The sequence below is a fragment of the Loxodonta africana genome, chromosome 16 (genome assembly GCF_030014295.1).
Source record: "Loxodonta africana isolate mLoxAfr1 chromosome 16, mLoxAfr1.hap2, whole genome shotgun sequence".
Lineage (NCBI taxonomy): Eukaryota > Metazoa > Chordata > Mammalia > Proboscidea > Elephantidae > Loxodonta > Loxodonta africana.
This window is the reverse complement of record NC_087357.1, coordinates 67,266,131-67,284,316: the sequence shown is the minus strand read 5'-3', so window position 1 is coordinate 67,284,316 and position 18,186 is coordinate 67,266,131. Positions and strand designations below refer to the sequence as shown.

The 18,186-nt window shown below is 50.6% G+C and overlaps 1 protein-coding gene across 1 annotated transcript; it reads left to right on the top strand.

Annotated features, from left to right (window-relative positions):
• The first annotated feature begins 2,223 nt into the window (after positions 1 to 2,223).
• Positions 2,224 to 16,340, top strand: TACR2 (tachykinin receptor 2). Its single transcript, XM_003409040.3, has 5 exons — positions 2,224 to 2,615; positions 4,930 to 5,124; positions 10,667 to 10,820; positions 12,159 to 12,355; positions 15,809 to 16,340. The coding sequence occupies exons 1-5, from the start codon at positions 2,224 to 2,226 to the stop codon at positions 15,993 to 15,995; spliced, it is 1,125 nt and encodes a 374-aa protein (XP_003409088.1). The 3' UTR covers positions 15,996 to 16,340.
• Positions 16,341 to 18,186: the final 1,846 nt, after the last annotated feature.

Below are 18,186 nucleotides of genomic sequence, written 5' to 3'. Positions count from 1 at the left end.
CACAATAAACCCTGGCTGTCTGGGAGTGGGAGGCCAGGACAGCAAAGTGTGAAGCTTTTCTTGTGCTGACATTCTTATTTCTGTATGTTTTACCCTCTAAGAGCCTGGCCAGCTGAGCATGAGACAGAAGCAAGACCTAAAGTTGACCCAGTAGTGCTGATACAGGTGCCGAAAGAGATCAAAGGCAGAGGCCCTTCAGCAAGGGACAAATGTCCAAACAGAGGATGATAGCCCCCTCCAGAAAAAGAACAGGCCTTTCCTCTGTGGCCCAGCCAGGACTGGAGCCATTTCTGTCTGGATCCGACTCTGGGAGGGCAGGAGTCAAGTGCAAACCCACTGGAAGGAGTAGGGGTCCAGGAAGCAGCCCCTCCCCAAAAGCAGGGCTGGATTCCTGCTAGACCAAGCACACGCTTAGCACATTAGCACGAGCAGTAGATCAAACCTCAGCGTTGATGAACTTATCCAGGAGTTTACATTCAGAAAAATCTAGACTGAGGTTTTTTCCATTTCAGTATACATTTAGGTTTCTTGATTTATGGTTTAGTGTTGTTTTTAGTTTGGATTCCATTGATGGCATCATCTTTTCAGTACTTGAGGCCTTTAAAGGTCTTTCCCAGCTCAGCCAGGGAGGCAGCCGGTGGTCTGTGTGGAAGCCATACACCAGGGGGAGAAGCAGAGAAGATAGTGGTGAGGAGAGCCAGGGTGGGTGGGCAGCCCACAAGAGACCCCGCTGTGCCAGGCAGCTGGAAGGAGGCTCCTTTGGAGCCCAGGGGAACTGGCGACCACTATGCCTGAGTCTGTGGGGGACCCTCCCTGCCCCACCTTAGGGTCCACACAGCCACAGGTGTGCACAGGTGAGACATCGTCACACCTTCACTCAACACCCCAACTCATACATGCACAGTCGACGACAAGGAGCGGGCTCCTTTGGGCACACCCAGAGCAGCCCCCCAAAACTTAAAACTGGCCTTGCTGGGTCCCACAGAAGAGGCAGCAAGCCCTGCCCTTGTTCCAAGACAGTGGTTCTCAAAGTGAGGTCCCTGGACCAGCAGCATCTGCATCACTCATTCAGAGATGCTTCGGGTTCTTTCTTCCCCTCCCATAGAGCCCCGAGCTTTTTAGGGGCCTCCCTTGAGGCCACAAATCCCTGTAGAATTTTTTACACGCTACCCCTGTAGGCACATGATCTCATTTAAAACCCATGAATATGCTGGGAAATGTGCACATTGTTTTCTCTACCTTTTTTGGAGAGGAAAGCTTTAGCTCCGAAAGGTTAAGTGACTTGCCCAGAGTCACAGAGCCAGACTCACATGTGGGTCTCCGTGGCTCCTAAGTGTGTACTCTTAATAACTCTCTAGATGGGGGCCCCTGACCCAGGCTGGATCTAAACACCCCACTGAGGACAGTGCTCTCTGTGCCAGCCCAGCCCCCACCCCTGCTTCGCTCCATTTCCCCGAATCTCTTCCTACCTCGGCAGCCAGTCCTGACCTAAATCTTTCCTCAAGAAACAAGACAAGACCCACCCACCCAAGCAGGGGGTGGGACAAGGGCAGGAGCCAGAGCCCCACCTCACAAGCAGGCAGTACCTCTGCCAAGGCCCTCGCCCGCCCTGCGCAGTACAGCAGGGCTGGCAGCTGGCAGTCGTGAGCTCACCCCAGCTCCCAACCCAGGCTGCACCCCAAAGCCTGGACGGAAGGCAGCTGCGTCCTGCTGGGCGGTGGGCCTGCCGATTTCAGAGACTTCCGCTTCATGCTCGGCCAATCCAGGATATTCTCTGAATAGCATTCGGAGGGGCCCGAGTTCCAGTCCTGGCTTGTCACCAGTTTACCAAGTGACTTGAGCTGGTCAGTTCTCCTCTTGGAATCTCAGTGTTTCCATTTCTGCGGTGCAGGGTTGAACCAGTGATTTCTAAGGATGTCTCCGGCTCTGTGGATTCTAGATTACCTTGTGGCATTTGAGGATTCTGGCCAGGACGTGGAAATCTGAAATGGCTCTAGCCCTGCACTGGGCTTTCCCCTCAGCCTAATTCATCTTTAGCCCAGGTCGTGCCGGGGGCCTTGGGAGTGTCCCTCTGGCTCCCCTAACGCTGCATTGTATCTATTCCTCTCTCCCCCGTACCCAGGTACTCAAGGGGATTTATCTTCCGTGGCAAATCTGGGCAGAGCACCAGGGCCCAGGTTAAGCCATAGAGCCAGGCCTCTCATCTGAGACCCAGAGGCAGCCATGGGGGTCTGTACCATCGAGATTGAGATCAACACCTCGTCCGGCCCTGAGATCAACACCACAGGCATCACCGCCTTTTCAATGCCTGGCTGGCAACTGGCACTGTGGGCCACAGCCTACCTGGCCCTGGTGCTGGTGGCCGTGACAGGCAACGCCATAGTCATCTGGATCATCCTGGCCCATCAAAGGATGCGCACTGTCACCAACTACTTCATTGTCAACCTGGCCCTGGCAGACCTCTGCATGGCCGCCTTCAACACTGCCTTCAACTTTGTCTATGCCAGCCACAACATCTGGTACTTTGGCCGTGCCTTCTGTTACTTCCAGAACCTCTTCCCCATCACCGCCATGTTTGTCAGCATCTACTCCATGACCGCCATCGCTGCCGACAGGCAAGAGGGGCAGTGGGGGAGCTAGGGAAGACTTCTCACTTTGCTGGGGCTCAGAATGGGGTGATGAGTTGCTGCGATTGCACAGCAAGTTAAGGGTAGAACCCAGGGCATTGCACCCCACACCTGGTTACGATCCAAAAGTATGTATCTGGAAGACAGTGGACTGTGGAACTGAAGCATGTAGGGTTAAAGTTAGACCAAGGAAGAACTTTGTACTAGGTGAGTTGTTCAAAGCTGTGAGAGAAGGAGCAGGGCAGTGCCTGGGGACATTCTAGAATGTTCTTCAGAGTTGATCTTTGTTTTGGTGTCTTTCTTTTACAACAAGGAAATTGCTTATATTATTTCCCTTTTCCAGAGAGATTATACTAGGGGAAAAATTTAATATTGTATTCTGTTGACACACCATGTTGTTGTTGTGGTAGAAAGACTGTAACCTTTTGGAAGCAGACCTCCACGCCTGTCTTCTGAGGAGCCTCTGGCTGGGTTCAAATAACCAACCTTTCAGCTAGTAGTCAAGCATTTAACTGTTTGTGCTACCCAGAGACTCCTGACCTATCATACAAAGTATGAATCTACCCAGAATATCGCTGGGTCTGCTTGCTCCTTACAATAGGACCAGCTGTTGTCCTGTGCTGCTCTCCGGGGCTGCAGCCTGTGAGCTCTGCTGAGAAAGAGTTAGCTGTGCGGCTATCAGCAGTCCTTTTAAAGCTGGTTGTGGGGGCATAGCCCAGGGTGGATATGGAAGGGGAACATTGAGTCCATGGCAGTGGGGAGGGGAAGGGGCGTATAATTCAGATAGACAGTCCATGACGCAGAGAAAACGCCAATCTAGTCCCACACCCTCACACTGCAGAGGAGGAAACCAAGGTCACACAGCACCTTATAGAGGCCCCAAAGGGACAAAGGCAGACACCTGCATCAGTGGGTAGATGGTTTCCTTTGGGTCCTTTGACCTTGGGGAAGCAGGTGTCTACTCCAGAGCTCTTCTGTCCTCAGTCAGAGCCCCAGACTCATGAGGTCTCAGACCCACCAGGCCCAGGAAACACCTACAGTTGCTTTCTGAGTCCCAGGAAGCCTAATCCACCTGGTAGCAGGAAGATGGAGCCAGCTGGGTTCAAAGGCAGCTCTGCCTCTTCTGAGATGGGTTGTTTCACTTCTCTAAGCCTCCATTACCTGATGTGGAGAATAGAGGTAACAACTCCTGCCTGAGGTAACTTGGAAACAGGCCCTGCACCTTACCAGGCAAGAGGGTACCAAATGGCAGTTCAAGTCCCACTCAGGTTCTCCCAGAGAGAGGCAGGAGCTAAGAAGACTGCTCCTGGCTGACTTCAGGGAAACCTACCAAAACCAGTTGCATTTGACTCGACTCTGACTCATGGCAATGCTGTGTGTGTGTGTGTATGCTCGATAGGGTTTTCAATGGCTGAATTTTCGGAAGTAGATGGCCAGACCTTTCTTCCAAGGTACCTCTGGATGGACTTGAACTTCCAACCTTTTGCTTAGCAGCCGAGCATGTCAATGATTTGCACCACCCAGGGACTCTGGTTTCATGCAGGAGGTGTCATTTCACCTGGACTTTAATGAATCTGGAGAGGAAAGAGGAGTTCCCGGTTGAGCGGGGGAGGAAATGCCCGGTGGAGGGTGATGCAGGGCTGCTCCACAGCCAGACGGGGCCAGAGAAGGTGCTAGAAGCAGTGCCAGAGGAGGCTGGAATATGTGTTGGCCACATGACAGAGGGCCTTGAATGCCACGTTTAAAGTTTTGGGCCAATACTTTAGTCACTAGCCATTGTGCCTGTTTAAACTTTAATTAATTAAAATAAAATGAAAAGTTGAGTTCCTCAGTACCACTAGCTCCATTCCAACAAGACAGCACAGATATAGGCCATATCCACCAGCAGACTGTCCGCTCTGCTAAGGTTTCTGAACAAGAGAGGGACTGGCATAGGGATGAGGGGCTTGGGCAGGGCAGAGCCTAAGGCTAAAGGTGAATACTCGGCCCTGCCCCCAAATGGATATCCAGTGTGGCTGCACTGCCAGTTTGTGGCCACCTGAGGGCACATCCATGCTCAGAGGGAGGTGGCGTGGAGGAGGCCTGGGCTGGGGCTCTCGAGTGCTGATGTGCTGTGCGGACTTGAGAGACCCCACAGCCCCGCTAGCTCTCTGCAGGTGGGGTGGGGGCTCCAGAGTCTGTAGTCACCAGGTAGCAGTGTGGGGACTGGGACTGGAGAGTGTGGGCCTGGGGCGGGGGGAGGGAGGCTGAGGGGTGGTCTGATGGAGGCGCTCTCACCCCTCACTCTATCCTCTGCTCATAGGTACATGGCCATCGTCCACCCCTTCCAGCCACGGCTCTCGGCCCCTGGCACCAAGGCGGTTATTGCTGGCATCTGGCTGGTGGCTCTGGCCCTGGCCTTCCCCCAGTGCTTCTACTCCACCATCACCATGGAACTGGGTGCCACCAAGTGTGTTGTGGCCTGGCCTGAAGACAGCAAGGGCATGACCCACCTCCTGTAAGGCTTCCTGGGTGGGAGTGGGGGGCAATGCTGTGTGCGTGTATACACCTGAGAACGAACATGTGTGCTTGTGTGTATGTGCATGCAGGCACGTACAGGTATAAGTGTGTAGGGGGTTGCACATGTGTACATGATACTAAGTACATGTACATACTAAAAGTAACATTTACACAGCACTTAGTACATGTCGGGTCTGTTCTAAGCACTTTACATGTAATAACCGATTTAATTCTCCAAACAATCAATGGGTATGTACTATTATTACCATTCCCATTTTTTGTATGAGGAAACTGAGGCACTGAAAAACTAAGTGGCTTACCTGAGACCACACAGCTAGTAAATGAAGCTGGCATTCAAAACCAGCCAGTCCAGCTCCAGAGCCCAATCTCCTAGCTATTCTGCTACTAAAGTAAACATATGTGTGTAGCCTTAAATGAGCGATACATATGTGTACACACGTGTCTGTGAGTCTACATGTACGGCGTGCTGCATTCGTTTATGCGTGTGTGGATGTGTGTACGTAAGCAGATGGGTATGTTTGCAGCTGTGTGTGTGGGAATGTGTGGTTTGGGGAGGGTGCTGTGTATGCTCAGGCTACAGATGGCCAGGGTATTGAAGCAGAAAGAGCAGGTAGATGGAGCCTGGGATATTTTCTGTAGAATTCCTTGTATCTTCTTCATGTTAAGGTAGGCAGCATGGGTTGGGCGACAGGGTGGAAGAGTGTAAAAGGGCCCAGCTGGTATGTGACCCTGGGTGAGGCCTTTCCCCATTCTGGGCCTCAGTTTTCCCAGTTCTCCCAGTGTGGTTTTGTGATCCCCCAGCATTGCGCCATTGGTCAACAGAGAAGAAAGAATTGGTTGAGGGCATGGGTTTTAGAGTCCGTCAGCAGGGTCAGAGTCCTGCTCTGTTCCCTCCTGGTTACAAGACATTGCATAGTCATTTAACCTCTCTGAGTCTTTGGCTCCTTCTCTCTAATATGGGGATGAGTATAAATGAGAATATGCATGCGAAGCCTTTAACACAGTGCCTGACACAGAATAGATGCCCAGTATGTGCTAGTTTAAATAGGAGTCAAGTGAAAACAAACCTGGAGGTGGTAGATTTGGTCCAACAAAGTCCCAGCTATCCTAAGCATGAAGATGTGGAATACTTTGAGCTGAGGGCTGCCAGGTAACCATGGCAGCACAGTCCCCACCCCCTCCTTCTTTAATACCGCTCCCCCAACGCTTACCCCTACCTTGTCTCCATCTATTCCCAGCACCTGTCACAAGAAGACCACTCTGTGGCCTTCATTGCTGGGGAAGGCTCCATTTCTGTGAGAAGCCTGTGTGTGGAGGATGAGAGGCTCGTGGGCAAACCCTTCCTAGGGTTTCTGTCCCCATCACGCACCCCACCCTTTCAGAAGGACCCACCCCCAGGAAGGTGGTGTCCTTGCAGGGGAAGCACCCTACTCTCTGACTGAAGGTGGGGGTAAGCGGAACACTTTGGGGCTGGCCACTGGGGGCAGCAGGGTGATGTTCCTCCTCCTAAATACAGGTCTTTCTTCCTGAGAGGGCAAACAAGAATTTAGCAGGACTTCGGACCAGTTCCTTCTAGTTAGACCTCCTGCTGATAATTTGCATTTTCGCCCCCAGATATACTAAATCACGATCTACATTTTAACAAGATCCTTGGGTGATTCTTATGTACACCTAAGATTCACTGGGAGGGTACATAAGAATCACCTGGGGATCTTGTTAAAATGCAGATTCTGATTCAGTATATCTGGGGTGGAAATGCAACTTCTCAGCAGAGGGGTCAAACTGGATTGGATCAGTTCGAAGCCCTGAATTTAGGGTACTGAGTACCAGTTCTCTGGGAGTTGTGAGACTCAACCCCCATTCAGGCAACAGGGAGAAAGAGGAGGGCAGGGATGGGGTAAGAAAGCCACGCTTTATTGTTACTTAGAATTCTGAGAGGGGATTTTGGGGAAGCCTGGCTTTATGTGTGAGAATATGTTGTTTTTCTTGGGTGGGAGGGCTTCTAATGCGAGTTCAGTTGGGGGCTCCATCCTCACAGACCCATGTCTTGAGTGTGTGTAGGGGGGTGGTTTGCGTGTAGAATCTGATGAAACTACAGGAAAATGTAAGTATACCTCCAAAATCAAGATGCAGAACGAACAATCCAGGCCGAGAGGAGAAGCATCCCGAATTTTGGTAAGTCCTAGAGCATGGTCCCCAAGGCTCCTCAGAAGCCCCTTCTGCATAGAAGCCTAGCCCAGAGTGGATTCTTGTCCTGTTCTGTGTCCCTAGGATGGGAGGAGGCAACAGAGAAGTGTCAATCACACATGGGAAGGACCTTAGAGACTCCCTCCTAATTTTATAGGTGGGGAGACTGATGCAGAGGAGAGACCCAACATCACGCTTCAAATTAGAGGTTGCACAAGAGCCCCATTTTTCTGATCACTGTAAAATGGTAGTAGCAGAGTCAGAGCCTGTCTAACTTCAGAGGCAATATTGAGAGCCAAGATCAGCCCAAGGCTGATTCCTATGAGGGTCAAGGTCAGACACACCTCCACTCTCCAACACTTTTTACCAATTATGACACGAGCCATCCCTCCCATGGCACTCTCTACTTCTTTTCTGGGTTCGATAATCCATTGTAACGACCAAGCAGAACTCACAGACCATACTTACATTTAAGTAGTTTATTAAGAAAGTAACAGGGTACAACTTGTGATCAGGATCAGCAGGCTAAAACTCAAGATCAAGATCAGGAAGCATGCAGGCAAGGTCCGGAAAGCTTTCCTTCTTCAGTGCAGGACAGCTCTCTCAGTTCCTCTCAGCTGTGCAGGCAAGCAGGCCCTTCTCTCTGCCATGCAGGCCTCCCCTCAGCCCCCTGAGGACAAGCCTCCTGTCAGCCCCCTCGGGACAGGCTCCTCTAAGGCCCCTCAGGACAGGCCTCATTTTAGCCATGCATGCCCCCTTCAGCCATGTAGACCTCTCTGCCTTCATCCTCCCTCTCCACTGTTAACTCACTCAGCTCTAGCTAGTGTAGCAGTTTTGTTCAGTTCTCTTAGCTACATTCCCAGCAGCAGGTTTCCGCCATCACCACCGACTCTGCCACAGGTCCCCTTCTGGGCCTCATCACTGTCTTCAATGTTACAGCCCTTGACATGTATTACAGTTCTCTTAGGAGTTTCCTTGCCTCTTCTCTGTCTCTCTCTGCTTCTTCTCTCTTCTTACCTTTACTCCTTTCTGTCTGTCAACCTCTGTGGGGTTGGCTGCATACATAAGAAAACTCCTGGTCAATTTCAAGGCATGGCCCTCCCACCAGGGCCATGAAATGACCAATCCCCTCTCCACAGACCACAGACACTTCATTTGCATAGTAGGCTATAGTCACTTCATTTGTGTAAATATATTGGCCAATCCCTGCAAGATGCGTAAAACAGACCAATCACAGGGCAGGCTGCAGCCCAGGGCCAGACAAACCACAAGTTGTTTACAGCTTACCCAGGAAATGTCAATCAGCCTAGACAAAAGGAACAAACCCTCTGTGGTAGAAAACTAGGACAAAGGTAACTCCTGAGGGCTTGGGGGAAAATCTCTCAAGCTGTTTTTCCAAAGAACCAAGGCAAAAGGCCACAAAAGGAATTCATTTCACCACACCCCCACAGGACTGACCCTCAGTGAAAGGGAAATTGTTTGGGTTTTGATTAATTCTGTAGAGCTATTGTTTCATATGAAACATATGTACTGCGTCTCTCTAGGCCTCTGTTTCCCTATGAGGCAAGTGGCCCTGTTGACCGTCAAGGCCTTTCTAGCTTAGACATCCTGTGATCTCATGATGAAAGTAAGGTGCAGGGGCCTCTCTTCTCCTCTTACCTGCCCCAAGAGCAGGGCTCTCAGCCCAGGTCTGGAATGAGGGTCAGGAGGTCTAGGAGGCCCCAACTATTTTGTAATTGGCAGCCTTGCCAAAAGAACAAGCAAGTAGAATTCTAAACACAAGTCTTTAGGAGAAAGATTTGTTGGAGCCCCCTGCTCCTCGCCCTCAGGGTGGCAACACCTCTTGAAAGGGACCCAGCGAGACTGGAGGCTGGCCCATGGTGGAGCTTGGGAACACCTCAGCCTCCTAGTAAGAAAGAAAAAAGTCACATACAGGGCTGGGGTCTCAGGCCCACTCATGGGGTGCACCAAGGGCTCCCACTGCAGACCTGCCTGGGAGTCAGTCCCCAGCCCATGCCTCGTTGGAGGGGGGATGTGGCATCACGCTGGGACAGGACACGTCTCCTTTACACACTTTGCAAAAGGACATGAAACAGCCTCAGCACAGCCTGGGAACCTCCTGGGTCGGGGTAAGGAACCATGTGATAGCACTCTGGGCTGCTTGCTCAAAGGCGGTGTGAAAGAGCATTTGCTGACACGAACGATGTTCCCAGCCTGATGCTGACGGGCAGGAAGCAGATGACGGACTAGTGTGTACACGTGCTGCTTTTTCACTGTCCCATGCCTTGACAGGGACACCAGCAAATCCATCTAGACAGATAAATATAGATATATTGTTGTTAGGTCCTGTTGAGTTGTTTTCCACTCATAGCGACTCCAACGTGACAGAGTAGAACTGCCCCATAGGATTTTCTTGCCTGTAATCTTTACAGAAGCAGATCACCAAGTCTTTCTCCCACAGAGTCACTGGGTGGGTTTGAACTACCAACCTTTCAGTTAGCAGCCAAGTGCTTAACCGTCTGTGCCATCAGGGCTCCTCGGATATAGATTATACATATTATCTATCTACATCCAAGCCAAAATACCAAACCCATTGCTGTCGAGTTGGTTCCAACTCAGAGCAACCCTTTAGGACAGGGCATGACCGCCCCGGTAGGGCTTCCAAGGCTGTAGTCTTTACAGAAGCAGTTGCCACATCTTCCTGCCACCGAGCACTGGTGGGTTTCAACCACCAACTTTTCGGTTAGCAGCTGAGTGCTTAACAACTGCAGCACCAGGGCTGCTTTCTATCAATATGCATCTATATATATTAGATATATTTTATACAATACATGTAATTACATATATAAGATAGATAATATATAAGGAATAATTTTATAGCTAGCTAATATATATGTATGTATTATACATACAGACATGCAAACATATAATTCTGGAAGAAAATATGCTAAACTTAATAGTGATGGGGGTGGGATAAGTAACGACTTTCTCATTGTGTCTAATGGTATTTTTTATTAAAAAATTTTTTTCCATTCTCATTCATTTTTATTAATATTTATTTTCTTTTTTGGTACTTGTCTATAACAAGGAATCATGCAGGTTTAATGCACTCGTCCCTTCTACGGCCCGGGAAGCCCTCTTTTTGGTATATAGGTTAGCCAATGTTGCTTTTTTAAAAAAAAAAAATAACCAAACCAAGGCTTTATGAGGCAGCTCAGGGTGGGGCCCACGAAGCCGGGACCCTGGTTCCAGGGCGCCCGCAGGTTCTCAGGGACAGTGCTGACGGACGTGGGAGGGACCGCCCCGTGCCCAGGCCCTGGCTCTCCTTCTAGGTACCACCTCACGGTGATCGCCCTCATCTACTTCCTGCCCCTCGTGGTGATGTTCCTCGCTTACAGCATCATCGGCCTCACGCTCTGGAGGCGCGCGGTCCCCGGGCATCTGGCGAAGAGCGCCAACCTGCGCCACCTGCAGGCCAAGAAGAAGGTGCGCTCTGGGGGCTGGCAGGGGCAGAGCAGGCCGGGGGTGGGGCCGGGATGGGGCGGGGCCTGTGGGCGGGGCGGGGCGGGGCCGACTCAAGGTCTGCCCTTAAGGGGACTCAGCAGCAGAGAGCAACCACAGGTAACTTGCCCTTGTTCCAACCCTGGGGCGGATTTGCCTTTGGTCTTTGGCCAAATACAAAGTTAAAGGAACTTCCCGGAATCTTAGATGAATCGAGGAATCCTAAAGCCTCACAGAATTTCAGATACTTCCAAGAATCTTAGGATGATAGAATGTTAAAATCTTAGACTTTCTGAATACCCAGAATATTGAATTTACGAAGCTCCCAGAACTATACAGGAACCTCCTAGCTGGAATTACAGGCGAATCCTCAGATCCCGGAAGTGCAGACCTCAGAGATCATGGAGGCCGTCCTGTGATCCAGCTTCTTCAGGCCTGTCTCCCATGCCCACCTGGAGTGCCAGTGTCCCCTCCTACCCACTAGCCAGGGCCCCCTCCTCCACCCTCTCCCAATCAAAGTTTATCTTTTCCATGCCCCCTTCCTGCTATGGCAACCAGAAGAGGTAATGGGTTAATCACATCATATATCCAGGTAAAGCCAGGGCTTCCCACCTGGAATTAGGTATATTTCACAAGGTGGCTCTGGGAAGTAGCTGAGCAGGGACATTACTTGGATGTCCCTCCTCATGGAGAGGTGGGCCCCGTTTGCCCTTTCTGGTTCACCTTCCCTCCCTCAGAGGGGTGCCGGGCCATGCAGGAGGGTACCTGCGAAGGCAATGCTGTGAGAAGGGGAAGATCAGGGGTTGGCTCCTGGGCAGAGGTGGGGTACCTGGTTGAAGCCTCATTGCCTGTGAATAGAAGGGCCATGGCAGGCACAGATCCCAGGGAGCGGGCCCCCTGGGAACCCAGAGCTGACACACGGTTTCCCCTAAGGATAGGGTTAGGAGGGAAAGCTCAGCCACTCTCCAGGGAGGGAGAGCTGCTTCATGAGTGAAGGAATGAAGGAAGTCTTTTGGAGAAGGTGGCTGTTGAAGTCCTTAAGGAATAAGGACTTCAAAGAAGGAAACAAATTCCTTCAAGGAATAAGGTCTTCAAAGGAAAGATAGCAGTGTGGGTAGAGGGGGTAGCCTGTGCAAAGGCCCTGAGGTTGAGGCTCAGGAGAGCACCAGATGCTCCAGGAAACTAAGGTGGTTGAAGTAGATGATGCCTCATTGTGGAGGGCTCCCCAGGCTGGCCTGATGGGTGCTCCCTGCCCTGCCCTCCGAAAGGTTCGGGGCTTGGGACTCATGGGCTGAAGAGTAACCTGAACCTCTTCTGGGCCAGATTGTGAAAACCATGGTGCTGGTGGTGGTGACCTTTGCTGTCTGCTGGCTGCCCTACCACCTCTACTTCATCCTGGGCAGCTTCCAGAAGGACATCTACTGCCATAAGTTCATCCAGCAGGTCTACCTGGCACTCTTCTGGTTGGCCATGAGCTCCACTATGTACAATCCCATCATCTATTGCTGCCTCAACCACAGGTGAGCCGCTCCCCCACCGGGCCCTCCCCTCAGCCCTCAGGGCTCCATGGCCTGGCCCCACCCAGGTCCCCTGCACAGCTCACACTGCCACCCATGTTCCTGCCTGAGCCTTTGCTCCTCTGCCCCTCACACCACCCTCACGCTGGAATGCTATCCTCATAGCCCAGCCCACAGCACAATCCTCCCTTTATCCAACTGCTCAGGCCGTAGCTGTTAGTGCCTGTCTGCTCTCTCTCCTGGGGTCTGTCTGAGAGAAAGTGAGGAGAGGAGGGACAGAGAGCTGGAGGGAGGGGAGAGGCAGAAAGAGGCAGAAAGACAGAAAGAGGGAAGAGGGAAAGAGGGAGGTGAAGAAGGGAGGGACTTCTGTCCTGACATTTATCTATTTTTAAAATAGATTTTATTTATTTTTATAATACATTTTGTTATTTTAGAGCATTTTTAGCATTACAGGAAAATTGTGCAGAAAGTACAGACAGTTCCCATCTGCCTCCCCCCTTTCTCCTATTATTAACATCCTCCATTCCAGTGGTGCGTTTGTTACCATACAGTACAATGATCCAAAGAAATGAGCCATTAAGCCACAAAAAGGTGTGGAGGAACCTGAAATGCATACTGCTAAGTGAAAGAAGCCAGTCTGAAAAAGGCTACGTACAGTATGATTCCAGCTATATGACATTCTGGAAAAGGCAAAACTACAGAGACCGTAAAAAGATCAGTGGTTGCCGGGTAAACGAATAATTTCTTTTATAAGGATCAGCACAAAGCTGGTTCCTATGAGGCAGAGGTTAAAGCGGTCCCCAGTGTCTAACTTTTCCAGACTGCTGCACCACCCCATCATCTCTAACATCAGCTACTCCCTCTCCCCTCAGTACTCCCCCTCCTGTCTTTGGGTTCCCTAATTCACTGCAACATCTCACAGAACTCATGAACCGTACTTACAGTTAAGTGGTTTATTAGGAAAGTAACAGGGTGCAACTCGGGTTCGGGATCATCTTGGAAGTAAAGGAACAACCACATAGGACACACTTCCTCAGTCAGGACAGCTTCTTCTCGCCTTCTGCTGCCCAGCCCTGCTGGGGGCCATCTCGGACAAGTGCTACACACCTCTTAGCTCTGTGGGCTGGCAAGCCCCACTGCAGTCACCTTCGCCAGTCCTGGTTCCTGCCGTCTCGCACCGCCGTCTGTCGCTGTCTTCCCTGTTACAGCTCCCTCTCTCTGTCTCCAGGGGTCTAGGATGGCCTCAGTGCTGGGATCCTGGGTCCAAAGGATGTGCCTCACTCCTGTCTCTTCTTGGTGGTAGTCAGGTCGCCCCTTTCCGCCTCTGGGATAGCTCATTTTAAGCCTAGTGGGTTGGGAAAACTGACTGACCAATCCACTCATTAGGGTTCCATACAGCTAATTTGCATGGTCCACCCCCACAAGGGTACCATGTACTTTATTTGCATTATTAGCAAGCTGTCCAATCCCCTTGGTGGTCCATAAGCACCTTATTTACATAGCCCCTAATCTTTTGATCGGAACTTTCAAGCCCATGGCGAGAAAGGCCATTTAAAAGCGATCCATCGCACCACACCAGGAGGAGGGGAGAGGGATAATAGGTGAAGCACAGGGCATTTTTAGGGCAGTGAAACTATTCTGTATGGTGCTGTAATGGTGTATACATGACACTATGCCTTTGTTGAAACCCATGTTGTTGTTGTTAGGTACCGTCAGGTGTATTTTCGTCTAGAGACCCCATGTGACAGAGCAGAACTGCCCCATAGGGTTTTCTAGGTTATAATCTTTATGGGAGCAGATTGCCAGGTCTTTCCTTGAGGAGCCGCTGGATGGGTTTGAACTGCAACCTTTCGGTTAGCAACCGAGCACTTAACTGTTGTGCCACTAGGGTTCCTTATCGAAACCCATAGGACTGTACAACACAAACCCTAATGTAAATGATGAACTTTAGTTAATGATGTATCAAAATCAGTTCATCAGTTTTAACAAATGTACCACACAAGCATAATGTGTAGGGAAAAACCTCTGAGGCCTTTCCTGGAGCAAAGTGAGCTTCACCAACCCCGTAGAGCCCAGCCCTCAGTAGGAAGCTGGGGCCAGGGTCAACGGGGCAGGATAGTCCCTGGGAAGGGCACAGTTATCTCCTGCCCTCCAGAGGCTTTCAGGGCAGCTGTAAGTGACTGTGGCAGAGACAGTGGGGAGGAGGAGCTGGGATCTCACTCCTCCCACAGATTGTTCTGGTTCTCCTGGCCCAGAGAGGGGCGGGCACTTCCCTGGGGGCACTTGTGAGGTAGGGAGTGAACCAGGGAGGAGCCCCAGCACCCAGAGGTCCTGCTTGCAGAGCAGGCCTTTTTCAGCCTCGGAAAACCCTGAGACTGGGGCCAACCAAGAAGAGGTGAGACGTGGACACTGAGCCTTGGCCCCAGTAGGACAGTGATGTGTATAAGGCGTATGAGGCTGGTCCTGGGCCTCTTTGTTCTGGCCTTTTATCACCTCCCTGCCCAGGCATCCAGGCCACCGAGAATGCTGTTAGGATCTTTGTTGCTCAGACATCCCACCCACCTGGGGCAGGCCAGAAGGAAGTGAGAGAACTAAGATTTTTCTGAGAGCTTACTGGGTATAGGGAAGGGGGACAAGCTGGTTGGGGTTGAGAGAAGGATCAGGAGCTGTGTATGGGACGAGTGTGGATGTAAGGTACAGAGACCATCAAGCGCCACGGTGTGCTAACTTGTGGAACTACAATGGGAGGAACCAAACAAGGCTTGGTTTTCTGCAGCAGGGAACCCTGCTTTCCCAGGAACCAGACAATATTGTGTTCTCTCTCTCTCCATCTCTGTCTCTCACTCGCTCGCTCTTGGCTGCCCTACATGGTCTCATTTCTGCTTCTCTGAGCAGGCAGTGTTCTCTTTCTGCCAAACCACATTTTCTGCTCACTGTTGCTTCCTCATAAGTCCAGTTTACACATGAAACTTCATTGCTGCCACTGCAGGAAAGTTGTTTATTTTTTAAATATACCAAAACTTAGTCATTCCACGTGTGTATTTTCTTTCAAAGCAGTCCCCCTGGGATAGTGTCCTTATTCCACCAATGCTGCCAAAGCCCAAATTTTCAAGATGCCTCTGAATAATCCCTTAGAATCCAGTTAACAAGTCAAACAAGAAAATCTGCTGTTCCTTTGTAATTATACTTAGCTCCTTTTTTTGTTTGTAATGACAAATGGTCTAATTCAGCATAATCACCCACTCCAGTCACTAGACTTGGCTGCAGATGACTTCTGTTTCCAAAACTCAAACCCACTAAAGAATATGTGTCTCAAGGGACCCTAGGCAATAGTAGGCTCCATGGTATGAGGCAGCAGGATGCTGTGGAGGGAGATGAGGCGGGGTGAGGGCAGCCACACAACAGCCCCTGTAACTGCACCCTTTCCCCTTGCTCACGGTGACCCTCCACCCCCAGGTTTCGCTCTGGATTCCGGCTTGCTTTCCGCTGCTGCCCATGGGTCACGCCAACTGAGGAAGATAAACTCGAGCTGAATCACACTCCGTCCCTCTCCATGAGGGTCAACAGGTGTCACACTAAGGAGACATTGTTCATGGTCCCTTCCGAGGCTACCAATGGGCAGGCTGGGGGGTCCCCAAAATGAGGTGCCCACTGAGCCCTGAAGCCCTGTGTCTGGCTGCAGGGTGAGGCTTAGCACCCATTGAGAAGTAGCCAATTGAAAGGACAAGATCTGAAAGCTGGCCCATTCCCTACCCTTTAATATATCAGTGGAAAAACAAGATGGGGCCATTAACTGTGCCAAGAATGCTGACTCCAAAGGGGCTCAGAGAACACTTCAGGGGATCTAGGTTAGAGAAAACATGTGAGTTAACATTTATCTCACCCAGGAGCTGCAGGCTCAAATGCCTTCCTGGGGCCAGGCATATAACATGAGTGAACTGGATGAAGTATATGTTAAAAAAAAAAAAAAAAACTGCAAATGTAGTAACAGAAGGCAGCTCTTAACTAACTCCCTGCCTCAGTGGTGGGGTAATAGGGAATGGTGGGGACTCTGGCAAACTGGAAGGACTAGGCATCCAAAGGGGACAGCAGCTGCTCAGCTCTGGACAATTCCTCCCACATGGGAATGGGGGTCCATTGTTGCCAGATCTTCTGATTTTTCAAGAGAAGCCAGAAATCCAGACCTTCAAACTTAGTTAAAAAATGTGGCTTACATTTTCATAAACTTTGGGTAAGCCAAACAAAACACATCTGTGAAGCAAAGGAGAATGAAGAATGCTGAAGACACAAGGAAAATATTAGCCCAAGAGACAGAAAGGGCCACATAAACCAGAGACTCCCATCAGCCTGAGATCAGAAGAACTAGATGGTGCCCAGCTACCACCAACGACTGCCCTGACGGGGAACACGACAGAGTCCTTGACAAGAGGAAAGTCAGGTGTAGAACTCAAATTCTAGGAAAAAGACCAGACATAATGGTCTGACTGAGACTGGAGGGACCCTGGAAGACATGGCCCCCAGACTGTTAGCCCAGACCTGAAACCATTCCCTAAGCCAACGCTTCAGAAAAAGATTAGACTGGACTGTAAGACATAAAACGATACTCGTGAAGAGAGTGCTTCTTAGCTAGATACACGAAACTGAATGGGCAGCTCCTGTCTGGAAGCGAGATGAGAAGGCAACAAGGGACAGATGCTGGTTGAATGGACACGGGAGATCCGGGGTAGAAAGGGGGAGTGTGCTGTCACATTACACATGCAGCAACTAGGGTCACATAACAATGCGTATAAATTTTTGTATGAGAAACTAACTTGAATTGTAAACTTTCACTTAAAGCACAATAAAAATAAATAAACCACATCTGTGAGCAGCACGCAACCCTGACACTGGTTAATGATCAGGCTAAAGCAAACACACAGAGGAGGAATCTATTTTGAAACGCCCGTTGGCTGTGGGCTGCCCAGGGTTTCTCTGCCTCTGCATCTAAGAACCCAAAGACAGTCCAACGTAGACAGTGTGAGGAGTCAAAAGGAACTAGGCTTGAATGCCAGGTGCACTGCCGCAGGAAAGCCACCCTGAACCTTAGCCTCTTCCTCTGCCCAAAGAAAAAACTACCTCACAGGGATGGTGTGGGGATCCATAGAAATGGCTACAACCTAGCAGCCCAAACAAGGATTAAGTGCTCAATAAACAGCCACTATGATTTTTACCACTATTATGACAGCCATCTTACACAAAATCCTCCCGTAAGTCTGCAGTACAGCTTCCACCCTCACTTCTGCAGCAAGAAGGTGGCAGGGGGAGGACACCAACTGTCCTGATTCCCAGAAAGCTCCAGGCCTGGCTCAGCCCACCCCACAGGTGTACCTCTCCCTGCCTGCCCACTCATTGTTCCCTCCCCAATGCCTTTCTAGAAGAACCACGTGACACCGTAAATGCTCATCAAAACCACTTAATGTTATCTGTGTTCTCCATAGAGGTCACTGCACCAGAGACACCATCACTGCCAGTGCCCCAAATAAAGAGACTGTGATGTCACCAAACTGGGCCCGCAGTCAGTCCCGGGGGAAGCCATGAGAGCTGTAGTCATGGCTTGGGAGACTCACGGGGTACCTTGACCACAGGGTACCAGAATGCGGACTGATGTGGGATCCACCAAAGGGCAGGAGGAGAATCCAAAATGGCGGCCGAGGGGTGAAACAGCCATTGGCTAAGGGTGTTTGAGGTGGGGGCAGGGGCAAAAGGGTCAGATAAGGATGAATTTCCTGTGGAAGAGGTGGGCTGCTTTGAAACGTCATCTGTGTTAGGGCAGGGGGACTATTTAACCTGTTGTC